Source organism: Phyllobates terribilis, unplaced genomic scaffold (assembly GCF_046119375.1).
Source record: "Phyllobates terribilis strain yellow unplaced genomic scaffold, ASM4611937v1 Scaffold_11__3_contigs__length_659146591, whole genome shotgun sequence".
NCBI classification, from domain to species: domain Eukaryota; kingdom Metazoa; phylum Chordata; class Amphibia; order Anura; family Dendrobatidae; genus Phyllobates; species Phyllobates terribilis.
Window position 1 is genome coordinate 526147908 of NW_027362771.1, and position 13333 is coordinate 526161240.

The 13333-nt window shown below is 42.6% G+C and overlaps 1 protein-coding gene across 3 annotated transcripts in view; it reads right to left on the reverse strand.

Annotated features, from left to right (window-relative positions):
• Positions 1-13333, reverse strand: part of KANSL3 (KAT8 regulatory NSL complex subunit 3) — a 60122-nt gene that overhangs the window by 32828 nt on the left and 13961 nt on the right. For all 3 annotated transcript variants that reach the window (XR_012251343.1, XM_073653682.1, XM_073653684.1), the window contains exons 8-12: positions 13063-13164; positions 12688-12759; positions 12117-12191; positions 6322-6479; positions 414-477 (exon numbers count right to left, since the gene is read on the reverse strand). Coding sequence is in view for 2 of the 3 variants with exons in the window: in XM_073653682.1 (XP_073509783.1) it covers positions 414-477; positions 6322-6479; positions 12117-12191; positions 12688-12759; positions 13063-13164 (471 nt within the window). In the remaining variant the exon portion in view is untranslated. The remainder of the gene's footprint in view (positions 1-413; positions 478-6321; positions 6480-12116; positions 12192-12687; positions 12760-13062; positions 13165-13333) is intronic.

Below are 13333 nucleotides of genomic sequence, written 5' to 3' on the forward strand. Positions count from 1 at the left end.
GCCAAAACCAGGTGAGGAACAATCAGAGAAAAGGTATAATAGAAACAAGTCACCAATTCTGCATTTATCACCCGCTCCTGGTTTTGGCTCCCACTCCTGAGAAAAAATACTGACCGAATACTGATAGTGGGGCCATGGCCTTAGAGACAGCCTCCTGGCGTCAGCAGTGTACACCCATGGTCTCCTGTGTCCTTCCCAATGAAGACTACAAGAAAAGGATTACAAAACTCCTCTTTTTCTATGTCTTTGATGCAATTATTATAGAATCGTATGATATAAATATCATGTGGTCATACCTTACACTGTAGCTGTACTGAATTATGTAATTAAGTTTTAGTTATGGGCACAGGTACAATACCTTAGCAGAGGTAATGAAGATCAGACTGAGAAATTTGAATTGGGATATAGTTTACCTGAATGCATCGATCCACCATACTTTGCGTCAGACTTTCAGTTTTCTTCTTCATTTTGCTAATCCTGTCAGTAGAAAATCAGAAACAAAAAATGTTACAGTGACAAGTGTCACAAGCAGACTGCTGTGCTTTGATTTACTCTTTATAACATTTGCCATGCTATTAACCGGTTCCCGACCGCCCACTGTAGATAAACGTCGGCGCTTGCCGGGCTCTGTGCAGCGCCGACGTTTAAAAACGGTGGGTGGTCTCGCAGTGCTCAGGACCCCCAGGGTCCTGCAAGCACTGCGATTCCGGTGCAGAGCGTTAGCTCTGACAGGGAACATCATCGGGACCTGATTAGATCAGGTCCCAGTGATGTTAACCCTTTGCTGTCTGCTATATGCTGTGATCTATAGTGATCGCGGCATATAGGAGACAGCAGGAAGAGAGGGGGTCGTCTTACTTACCTCCGAAGACCTCCGTTTCGTTTGAGGACCTGGGGTTGCTATGGCAGCTGGAGGTCACATGACCGCCTCCAGCTCTGCCATATATGGTGTCCTTCCTGTCTGGCTTCAGCCTGTATGTAGCTGATACCAGACAGGAGACTCTGACTGAAACAGTCAGTGAAGATCTCATATAATATAATATATGTGTATTACATTACATGAGATCAGTGATCAGAAAAATAAAAATTAATGTCCCATACAGGGACTAAGTAAAAATGTAAAAAAAAGTAAAAAAAAAGTTTTTAAACTATTAAAAAAAAAAATCACAAAATAAATAAAAATAAATAAATAAAATATTAAACCAATAAATCCGTAAATTATTACAAAACCAAAAAAAGTACACATATTTGGTATCGCCGCGTCCGAAACAACCCGAGCTATAAAACTGTCACACTAATTAACTCCTTCTGTGCACACCGTAATAAAAATAAATAAAAAAAGGAGCAAAAAAATATGCTTTTTCATCATATCGCCAAACAAAAAGTGGAAAAAAATGCGATCAAAAAGCAGAATAGAAATAAAAATGGTACCACTGAAAACGTCATCTTGTTCCGCAAAAAAAGCTGCCATACAGCTCCATCAGCCAAAAAATAAAAAAGTTATAGCGCTCAGAATAAAGCAATGCAAAAAAAATATTTTTTTTTCTATAAAATTGTTTTATTGTGTAAAAGCACCAAAACATAAAAAAAATACAGTAAGTGTAGTATCGCTGTAAACTTACTGACCCGAAGAATAACGCTGCCTGATCACTTTGACCACACGCAGAACGGCATAAAAAAAAACTCAAAAAACAATTCCTGAATTGTTTGTTTTTGTTAACTTTACCTCCCAAAAAACGGAATAGAAAGCGATAAAAAAATGTCACGTGCCCAAAAATGGTTCCAATAAAAATTTCAACTCGTCCCGCAAAAAACAAGCCGTCACATGACTCTATCGGCCGAAATATGGAAAAATTATAGCTCTCAAAATATGGTGACGCAAAAACTAGATTTTGCAAAAAAAGCGTATTTTAGTGTGTGACAGCTGTCAGTCATAAAAACCCGATATAAATCTGGTATCTCTGTAATCGCACCGACCCGAAGGATAAAGTAATCTAATCAGTTATATCACACTAGGAACGGCATAAAAAACAAATAAAACAAATATTATTCACCTGCTACTGATTTGTTTATTATGTCTCCCAAAGATCCCAGTAAGGCTCTGCTCACATTTATCCTGTGCTCTGCGCTGAGCACTTACACCAGAGTTTCCGTGTAAATCTCTGAAATACGTGATTCAGCCAGAACCCATGATGGAAGATTCCCTGTAATGAGGCAGATATAGGCCACTGTGGATGCCGTCTAGCCTGGGATCCCACGGTGTCATTTGTTTTAGGCGTGCATAAAAGTGCGGTTGGCCAGTTTTGTGCACTTCTGAAAAAAAGGACACCACTAAACAGAGGCCAGACGGAGTCCAGAGTAACTCTGCTGCCTCATTACAGTGAATGGATCCTGCAGGGGTTTCATCTGAATTACATCACTTGGAAAATTAGATGGAAACCCCGATGTAAGTGCTCAGCCTAGAGCGCCGGATAAATGTTACGTAAAATGTTCCCAATAAAAGCTTCAACTCAGTCCTCAAAAAAAGCTAGTCCCCACTCAGGTCCGTCATCTGTTAAAAATATAAGGGACTTCCAAGTTACTGGTAGCAGAAAGGCTCTGGAAAAGCGAAATGGTCCTTGCCCCCCAAAAGAAATTCAGAAAATTTTGTGCTCCCAAATCCAAATGCCTATTCTACAATAATTTGTTCTCCAATTGTCAAATAGCGCTCCTTCCCCCTCAAATCTCACCGTATGGCTAAGTGGTACGATACAGCCACATATGGGGTATTGACACTTTTAGAAGAAATTGTGTGACACATTTCGGCACCATTTTTACCCATTGCCCTGTGTGAAAATGTAAAATCTGAGGGTAAAACATTTTTTTGTGGTAAAAATATAATTATGCTTTTTTCACTGCCCAATGGTATAAATTTAAAAATTAAAAAATGCTCACTACTTCCCTAGATGAATTCCTTGAGAGGTGTAGTTTACAAAATGGGGTCACTTGTGGGGGTTTCTGCTGTTTTGGCATGTCAGCGACTCTTCAAATGTGACATGGTGTCTGCTGCCTATCCCAGCCAACATAGCGCTTCTTTCTTTTCCGAACCCTGCCGTACACCAAAGCAGTGGTTTTCCCCCACATATGCGGTATCGGCGTACTCAGGAGAAATTGTACAACAAATTTCATGGTGCAATTTATCCTGTTACCCTTATGATAATGCAAAATTAGGGAATGAAAAACATTTTTTATGGGAAAAATGTGAAAATTTAATTTTTACGGCTCAATATTATAAACTTCTGTGAAGCAGCTGGGGGTGCAAGGTGCTCACCACACATCTAGATAAGTTCCCTAAGGGGTATAGTTTCCAAAATGGTGGCACTTGTGGGGGGTTTCCACTGTTTAGGCACATTAGGGGCTCCCCAAATGTGACATGGCGTCCGCTAATTATTCAAACAAATTTTACATTCAAAAAGTCAAATGGCGCTCCTTCCCTTTCAAACCCTGCCATGTGCCCAAACAGTAACTTGCCTCCACATATGGGGTATCAGCGTGTTCAGGAGAAATTGCATAACAAATTTCATGGTGCAATTTATCCTATTACCCTTATGATAATGCAAAATTAAGGGATGAAAAACGGTTTTGTGGGAAAAATGTGAAAATTTTATTTTTACAGCTCAATATTATAAACTTCTGTGAAGCACCTTGGGGTTCAAGGTGCTCACCACACATCTAGATAAGTTCCCTAAGGGGTCTAGTTTCCAAAATGGTGTCACTTGTGGGGGGTTTCCACTGTTTAGGCACATCAGGGGCTCTCCAAACGCAACATGGCGTCCGCTAATTATTCAGACAAATTTTACATTCAAAAAGTCTAATGGCGCTCCTTCCCTTCCGAACCCTACCGTGCGCCCAAACAGTGGTTTTCCCTCACATATGGGGTATCAGCACGCTCAAGAGAAATTGCACAAAAAAATTTGGGGTCCATTTTTTCATGTTACCCCTGTGAAAATAAAAAAATTGGGTCTAAAGTAACATTTTTGTGAAAAAAGTTAAATGTTCATTGTTTTCTTCCACATTCCAAAAATTCCTGTGAAGCACCTGAAGGGTTAATAAAGTTCTTGAATGTGGTTTTGAGCACCTTGAGGGGTGCAGTTTTTAGAATGGTGTCACTTTTGGGTATTTTCTGTCATAAAGACCCCTCAAAGTGACTTCAAATATGATGTGGTCCCTAAAAAAATGTTTTTGTAAATTTTGTTGGAAAAATGAGAAATCGCTGGTCAACTTTTAACCCTTATAGCTCCCTAACAAAAAAAAATTTGGGTTCCAAAATTGTGCTGATGTAAAGTAGACATGTGGGAAATGTTATTTATTAACTATTTTGTGTGACATATCTCTCTGATTTAAGGGCATGAAAATTCAAAGTTTGAAAATTGCAAAATTTTCAAAATTTTCGCCAAATTTCCGATTTTTCACAAATAAACGCAAGTGATATCGAAGAAATTTTACCACTATCATGAAGTACAATATGTCACGAAAAAACAATCTCAGAATCAGGGGAATACGTTGAAGCGTTCCAGGGTAATTACTTCATAAACTGGCAGTGGTCAGAATTGAAAAAATTGGCCCGGTCACGAAGGCAAAAACAGGCTCTGGCGCGAAGTGGTTAAGGCTCAGTATAACCCTTTCCCGTCATGGCCAATTTAGATTTTAGCGTTTTTGTTTTTTCCTCCCCTTCTTCAAAGAACTTTTTTATGTCCACATACACCTATAAGGGCTTGTTTTTTTGCGAGACGAGTTGTAAATTTGGATAAAACCATTAAATTGTACCACATAGCGTACTGCAAAATAGGGGAAAAAAGTACAGCAAATAGTGAAAACAACACAATTCTGACATTGTCTTTTGGGAATTGTTTTTACGGTGACAATTGCATAGTGAAAACAAGCTGGCAATATGATTCTCCTCATCACAATGATTACGGCAATACCAAACTTGTCCAGTTTATTATTTTAGTGGTGAATATTTTTGGGGAAATTTGTAAAAAAATTAAATTTTTTGATTGTGTGGCCATTTTCTGAGACTCGTAACATTTTCACTTTTTGGTCGATAGAGCTGTGTTTGGGCTTATTGTTTGCGATGCGCGTCAACGTCTTTTTTCTATTCCATTTTGGGATACATGACATTTTGATCGCTTTTTACAGTCGCTGTTAGAGGCAGGTCTTCGCTGTATGTCTTAGCCATTATCTGCCGTGTTTAGGTCGGGATATGTAAGTAATAATACAAATGTAATCATAGACACTCAAGACCTAAATGTGATTTCTGCCAGGTAAGCTTTAGGTGGCAGCGAAGTAAAAAAGTTATAATTTCTACTTATAACTACTATATTATTGAGGGTCTGACCACAAGACCCTCAGCGATTGCCAAAATGGGGTACAAGGCTTGGCCATTTCAGGCCATCACGTAAAGAATGAATGTAGAGGTAGAGTGCAATTTTGACCGTCACTCCAAACACTAACAGAAGCCCCTGCCGGCGATTGTGGGGTCTCAGCAATTGTAATCCCAACTGATCTAGGTTGCGGAGATAAACCGCTTAAAGAGGATACCCATGTAAGAAGTTAAAGGGGTTGTCCACTACTTTAGAATACCCCCCCAATGTATCCCCCTAAGACTTTTTGTAAATACCTTCCGTTGCAGATAATGCCTGTGAGTGGCGCTATCACTGGCCGCTCACAGGCATCACGTGACCCCTGGCTGCTGCCGGCTCTGACATCCGCTGATGTCACGACAAGTGCTGGCAGCAGCCGGGGGTCTTTGTCTTCCTGGTTCCACGGTGGATGCCAGACTGTAGGAAGGGTTACCCCTCCGCGTCACACCCGGCATCCACCACGCGCTCTGCCTCTCCCCATTCATTGGGAAAGTGCACAGTGGATGCTGGGTGTGACGCGGGGGGTAACCCTGCCCACAACCCAGCAGCCACCGCAGGGACCAAAGCGCTGAGTCACGCCTCACTTGTCGTGACGTCAGCGCGGGGTCACGTGATGCCTGTGATTGGTCACCGATAGCGCCGCTCACAGGCATTATCAGGAACATAAGGTATTTACAATAAGTCTTAGGGGCCCCAGGGGAATACATTGGGGGAATAATATAAAGTAGTGCACAACTTATTTAAGATTCTTTATGAAGAAAAACTGCACCGTTTTATAAGTACACACTAGTCTATCGAGTTTCCAAAGGAAATCTCAGCAAAAAATGCCATGTGCTCAGTTGTTAGTCTTTAGTACACTGCACCGACTCTACTGCGACGTTTGATTGCTTAGTGATCTTTATTTTCTATTAACTCTTACCGAAGATTATCATCAGCTCCTCCAACAATGACTAAACTATTATCGGCCCTGAGCTTCTCTCGGAAATCCTCCATTGCCTCTGGGTGACACTGAAGAGAGTTCTGGCCAATCACGAAAAGTACTGGTGTCTTCAAGTCAAGCAGAGGGTCATCAACATCCTGCAACAGCAAAGATGCAGGTTCAACCACATGAAAAGCCACATAGTGCGCACAATGGGGCCGATTCATCAAAGCTTTTATGCCAGAAAACTTGTGCCTACAAAATAACAGACTTAAGGTAAACTCACACACGGCAGATGTGTGCGAGAAATTGCTACATCTGTCCAATTCTATGAATGGGGTTTGCATAAAACATTGTGCTTGCTGCAAAAATACCCCCCTACTCAGAGGAATGAAACAGATTTTCAGACCTAGAAATACTGCAACAAGACTGCAGTGTGTGAATTTATCCATATTCTGCTATTAATTTGTGTATGAAGGGATGGCTGTGTCTATACTAAGGAGCTTGATATGGATAAAACTAATTAAAACAGCACCTGTTAATTTCTTCCTTCTAAATATGCTTCCATCTTTATAAATGGATATTGTTGGATAATACTTGCAAATAAAAGCAATTTTGCAATTTACTGCTTATTAAAATCTTCAGCCGCTCTTGAGAAAGTAATACTTTTCTTTTCATTACAGCTCATTGCCATGGAGAGCAACCACCGCTGCTAGACAGCAGAACATGCAGTGCTTACAAGCTCTTTTCTATAGAGCTTGTAAACACACTTTTGAAGCTGTAACAAGAGAAAGGTGTTAACATCTTCACTGCATTCAAACAAGCAACACTCGCTTTCAAATCAGCCCTCACCTCTGCTAAACAGGCCTACTTCACAACCCTCATATCTTCCCTATCCTACAACCCCAAACAGCTAATTAACACTTTTAACTCTCTCCTCCGCCCTCCACTGCCCCCTCCAACCTCCATCATCTCTGCTGAGGAGTTTGCCACACACTACAAAAACAAGATTGACCAAACACGGCAAGTCTTTACTGTCTGACCACCACAACCACTTTGTTTTCCACACCATTGCCCTTCCCCCATAACCTCCCTTCCCAACATCACGGAAAGAGACCTTACTCGTCTCCTCTCCAAATCACACCTCACCACTTGTGCCCTCGACCCCATCCCATCCCACCTCCTCCCCAACCCCACCCCCACACTCATCCCATCAACCTATCACTATCTTCTGGTACCTTCCCCACTGCCTTCATACATGCCACAATCACGCCCATCCTCAAAAAGCCACTCCTCGACCGAACCGCCTTGTCCAGCTACCGCCCCATGTCGCTGCTCCCATCCGCCTCCAAACTCCTTGAGCAACACGTTCACGCTGAACTTTCCTTCCACTTCTCACCTAACTCTCTCTTCGACAACCGACAACCCGGCTTCAGCCCCCACCATTCCACTGAAACTGCCCTTACCAAAATCACCAATGACTTACTTGCAGCTAAGGCTAACAGACAATTGTCTGTACTCCTTCTTCTTGACCTGTCCTCTGCTTTCGACACAGTTGACCACTGCCTCCTACTAACGATCCTCTCTTCCTTCGGCGTCAAAGACCTTGCCCTATCTTAGATCTCCTCATACCTTTCTAACCGCATATTTAGCGTCTCCAACTCCCACACTACCTCTTCTTATGTACAGCACCATGGAATCAATGGTGCTATTCAAATAAATAATTCATTTTAATAAGCAGTAAATTACAAAAAGTGCTTATTTTTACAAAGGCCAGGCAGAATGTAGTTATCAATTCCATACACACAATCTGTCTAAAGCATATGACAAATCAGCCGCAAGAGAGGATTTTTGTACTAAACATAAAATCCCTTTCTCCAAGCCCTCACAGAGGGACACAGGAAACCATGGGGTGTATGCTGCTCACACTAAAAAGTACAATTCATGAAGACTGTTGGCTGCTCCTCAGCAGCTAAACATGTCTACTGGTGCCAAGCTTCTCAGTTAGTGAGACAGCCATAAGAAAAGCAGGAAACACAACGGAAAACAACAACAATCACACACCAAAACAAGGCAAAAAGGAAGGGTTCTGTATTTCTCAATGAAGGCTACAAGAAAGTGATTTTATGTTAAGTCTCAAAAATTCTTCTTTCTTGGGTACTTCAATGGGGGACAAAAGAAACCACAGGACATCCAAAAGCAGGCAAAGGCAAATCCTTCAGGCTGCGGCTGGCAGCACCTTTCTGCCCAGGCGAAAGTGTGGACAGAGGACCAAGTAGTAGCCTTGCAAAGCTGCAGAACAGAAGACTGTTGGCAAATCGCGCAGGAGGCCCCCACTGCCCAGATGGAGTGAGCCTTAACCCTCAGCAGGAGCACTATCTTTGGCCTTACATGCTTCTAAAATGGCAAAACGAATCCAGTGAGCAATAGAAGGGTTAGAGGCAGAGACCTTGACGAGAACCTTCCAGGATGACAAACAGAATCTGAACGTCTGACTGGAGCATTCACTGACAAGTAATAAGCTGCAGTAAGGATTGCTCAGCAGCATGAGAGGGAGAAGGAAAGAAAGATCTCTTCAATAAGGTGGAAGGAAGAAACCACCTTCAAAAGAAGGTACTGGACACAAAACCACTTTGTCCAGGTATAGGACAAGGAACGAAGAGGAACAAGACAGCGCTGCCACTTCAGATACTCGCCTGATGGAAATGACCACGACCAGGAAGTTCACCTTTCAGGAAAGCAAAATCTGTGAAATGTTCCAGATTGGTTCAATGAGAGGACACTGTAAGCTGTCAAATACCAGGTTTAGATCTCATGGGTCCAAGGGAGCCTGATAAGGAGGTGCTGAGTGAGCCATGCCCTGATGTATGGTCCTTATTTGGGGCATGGAAGCCAGGTTCTTCTGAAAGAGGCTAGACTGGGCCGAAACCTGGCCCTTAAGAGAACTGAGGGCCAGACCAAACTCGAGACCCGACTGCAAAAAGGTGAGGAAAGCAGGGACAGAGAAAGACATAGGAGCAACCTTGCTGGATTCACGCCAAAAGAAAAAGGCCTTGGTAGATACGAGAGGAGGGGGGTGTTTGTGTCTTAATCATAATGTGTATCGTGTACAACCTGATCAGAGAAGCCTGAGGCTTTTAGAACTGTGGCTTCAACTGTCATGCCATTAAATTAAGCAACCGTGAATTTGAGTGCAAGAGGGGACCCTGGGAAAGTAGATCTGGTCAAACTGTAAGTCGCCATGGTATGCTCTACGAGGAGGTTGACTTCTTCAATATACCAGGATCTTCTGGGCCAGTCTGTAGGCCATGGGCATGACTCATTCCAACTTGATCTTCTTGAACTATTTAGTTAGCAGATAAGGGAGGGAGAATTGTTTTCATGTAATAGCCAGAGCGATCACTAAGAGGGATGGTGAGATATGGACACGAACCAAGGAACTTTATGGTTTTGCCTGGATGCCATAAAATAAAAGCCTGGAGTGACCCACCATAGACAGATCTAGTCGAAGACGGGATGGATGATGGGACCATGTTCCCGCAGTTAGCCCCTCACAGCTTAGAAAGTCTGTAGCCTAATTGTCCATTCCGGGTATGCGAAGCACCAAGATTGCTCAAATTCTTTGTTGCACCTAGGCAAGAATCCGTTATACTTTTTCCATGGCTAGACGACTTTGAGCCCTGCCTTGATTGTTGATGTATGATGTGGCAATGGCATTGTTGAACTAAATTTGGACAGAGAGATCCGACAGCTGGTCCTGGCAATGGAGAAAGGACAGACAAATGGCATTGTGGTCCAAGATCTTGATGGAAAGGAAAGCTTTGTGATTTTTCCAACATCTGAACAGGGTAAACTGTGTGGGAATTCTTAGAAATGGACATGATACAAAAACAGTAAACACAAAGAAAAAGAAGGAGGGAGCCGATGCCAGGAGAAGGGGAGCACAGCATGGTTTACCGAGTGGTGATCCCCTAAAGGCAGTCAGCCTACCCAGGCGTAGAATGGAGTGCTGATTGTGGAGTTGTAAGGATATGCGGTTGTGGATTTTAATAATCACCTAGGCAGGTTATCGATGCAATTAGTTTTATTCTTTCCGGCCACGGTGAACAGCAATTCCAGGTAAATGTCCAACAGGCAATTCTCTTAGTCCTTGAGTTTCCAACCTGGGATCAGTAGTTCCACTGCCCCGTACCAGGTGATACCCACTGTCCCCCAACTTTTGGTTGGCCCACAGCTTTTTGTATCTCCCGCCGGTATATTGGCAGTCACAGCATATGCTCCTTCGGATGATGGATATCACGACCGCAGCCCGTGATACCACCCAGCTCTCAGTCCGACTAGCAATCAGTCTTCTCTTCCTCCTGCACAGGGTTCAGCCCCCTGAATCGGCAGAAGAGCTCACTCCTCCCTCCCCCAGCTAACTGTGCCTTAGTGGAGATATTTTCTCAGGTGGAACCCATCCCCTGGGTTTGCATGTGAGACTACCTGTGGTAACGGAGAGAACAATGGCCCAAGGTCTCGGAGATATGGTCACTGAATGGAATAGATACCGGAGCTTGAACTGATGAGCAAACAAATCACTAACAAAACACAGCAAGCAAATTTCTAACAAAACACAAAATTAAGATTGACGAAAAGGGGTGCTCAGTGCTGGAAAAGTATTTAGAAAGTGGCCAGGTCCTCACAATCCCCTAGAGGCAGTCAGCCTACCCAGGGGTAGAATGGAGTGCTGATTGTGGAGAACGATCCAGTGTATCACCCAAGAGGAGACAGAAGAATTGGCGGCAAGACAGGGACCACCTGAGAATAGGACCACGGTCGGTGGGGGAATCGCAGTCGAAAAAAGGATCCCCCAAAAAGCAAGCCAGGAATGCAAAAAAACAAAGGGGGCCATGATAGCTGGGAACACGGGCCAAGGACATGCCAGTGCAATGCAGAAGGCTGCAGGGAAGCGGCTAGACTCGCGTATCCTGTAAGGCCTTGATTTTGGGCCTTGGATTCTCTTCACACTCTGCAAAGCACCATGCTTTGTGGGGTGGTGGCAGATGACAAAGGCAAGCACCATCCCCACCCAAGACCTGAATGTTGACTGAGTCAAGAAAGGTACCAGCTTGCCATCCATATGTAAGAGGGTATGCTCTGACCACTGGCACACTGTACTCTCCGTCCTTTGCTAGGATTACAGAAGCCATTTTGCTCCGTTTCCCTTACCTAAAAGAGAAGATTACTAAAAAAATACCATAGAGACAGGTCTGGGTCACAGACCTGTGTGACTCTTATCACACTAAGCTAAATTGAGTAACTTGGTTCCAGTAGGCGAGTGTAACCCGCAGAGGAGGAGCTGACTTTTTTCTTTAAATTTAAGTCTTAGGGTGCTTTCACATTGCACTCTTTGTCCCCGTCAGGGCATATGTCCTAAAATTCCCTGCAAAACGGGGTCTGGACGTAAGCTGTGACGGGGGCCATAGACCGCAATGGTGATGGCAGAGAGAACGTGAGCTCTGCCATGCACTTTTTTCGGGAGTGTACGCCCACAGGAGGCAGGTACTCAGACGTAGGCAAATGCATGTAACATATTAAGAAATGTTCTTTAAATTTGCTATGTATACTAAAGGACTTCTCATGAATTTCTTTTGATGAAGTGGTCCTCAGTGTTATAATACTCTAGCCTTGAGAAAAATAGTCAAGAAGTGGGAATATGACCCTTGCTTTTCCCACACTCAAGTAAATCACATCAAACCAAGTTTTTCATGGAGTAATATTTGTTATGCTTTATGACTTTCACCATGACTTACCCCCCTGGGTCCATCAATAGTGAGCAGAGGGAATCCCAAACATACCACGGCTGTCACATACTCCATGAGAGAAACCTGAACAAAAAAAAATAGTAACAAAAAATGTAATACCGAGGTTTGCATAGAGCACTGCTTCACAAATGGGGACAAGTAAATATGAACAAAGCAGCAATTTTAAGGAGCAATTTTGCGTCCCAAAAATGTCAGAAATAGCAGGACAGCTGGGTATGCAACAAGTTACACAGACTCTACATCAGAAAGGTAGAAAATTGTACTAAATATTTAGAAAGTTACTATTGCCAAGGTTTGTACAGAGCAGACGGCTTCAAAAATGGGGATAAGTAAACATGAACAAAGCAGCAATTTTAAGGAGTAACTTGGTGTCCCAGTAATGTCAGAAACAGCAGAACAGCTGGCTATGCAGCAAGTTACACAGACTCTACAACAGAAAGGTAAAAAATTGTTCTAAATATTTAGAAAATTACTTAGTTTTGCATTTAGGAAGCAATGGACAATAAAAATGTCAGTGTGTAGTTGTCCACAGACATAAAAGTGTAAAGACGTCACTCACATGGCAGGCAACTAAAGCTCCAGTATTCCACCCAATCAAAATGACAGGCTTGTGAGGAAAATGGTTGTGGATCTGTATGGAGACCAAAAAAGTGATAAATATATGTTTAGGTCACAAGTTAGCTGTAGTATCCTTTTCTTCACTCAGAAACAATGACTAAGATTCAGTTACCTCAATTAAGGTTTAATTTACCAGGAAAAAAAGGCAGACACAAAATTACATAGATCGTTTTGCTTGGTCACCAGCTTTCCACATGGAATATATGACCTTTATATCCATCAGTTTAGTAAAAATTCCAAGACACACTGTCGACAAAGGCATAAAAAACACTTGATGGACAGAAGAGAAATCAATTAGTTAGAAGATCTGATGTACCTCAATAACTTTTCCTCGTAATCCAGCAATCATGTTTTCAAGGCACTGCAATGAGGTTAGCCCGGTACCACTGTTAACCAGTTGGGAGCCAACAGGAATGACCTAAAAGTTGTAGAAAAAAAAATCAAGTAATCACTGATCTTTGTTATCAAATCAGTTTATACTCTGCTAAAAGTGAACAATTCAACCGATTGTACGAAATTACACATTATCACCTATCAAAAGAATAGGTGATAAATTGCTAATCTCTGGAGATGCCAGCATTTGAGAC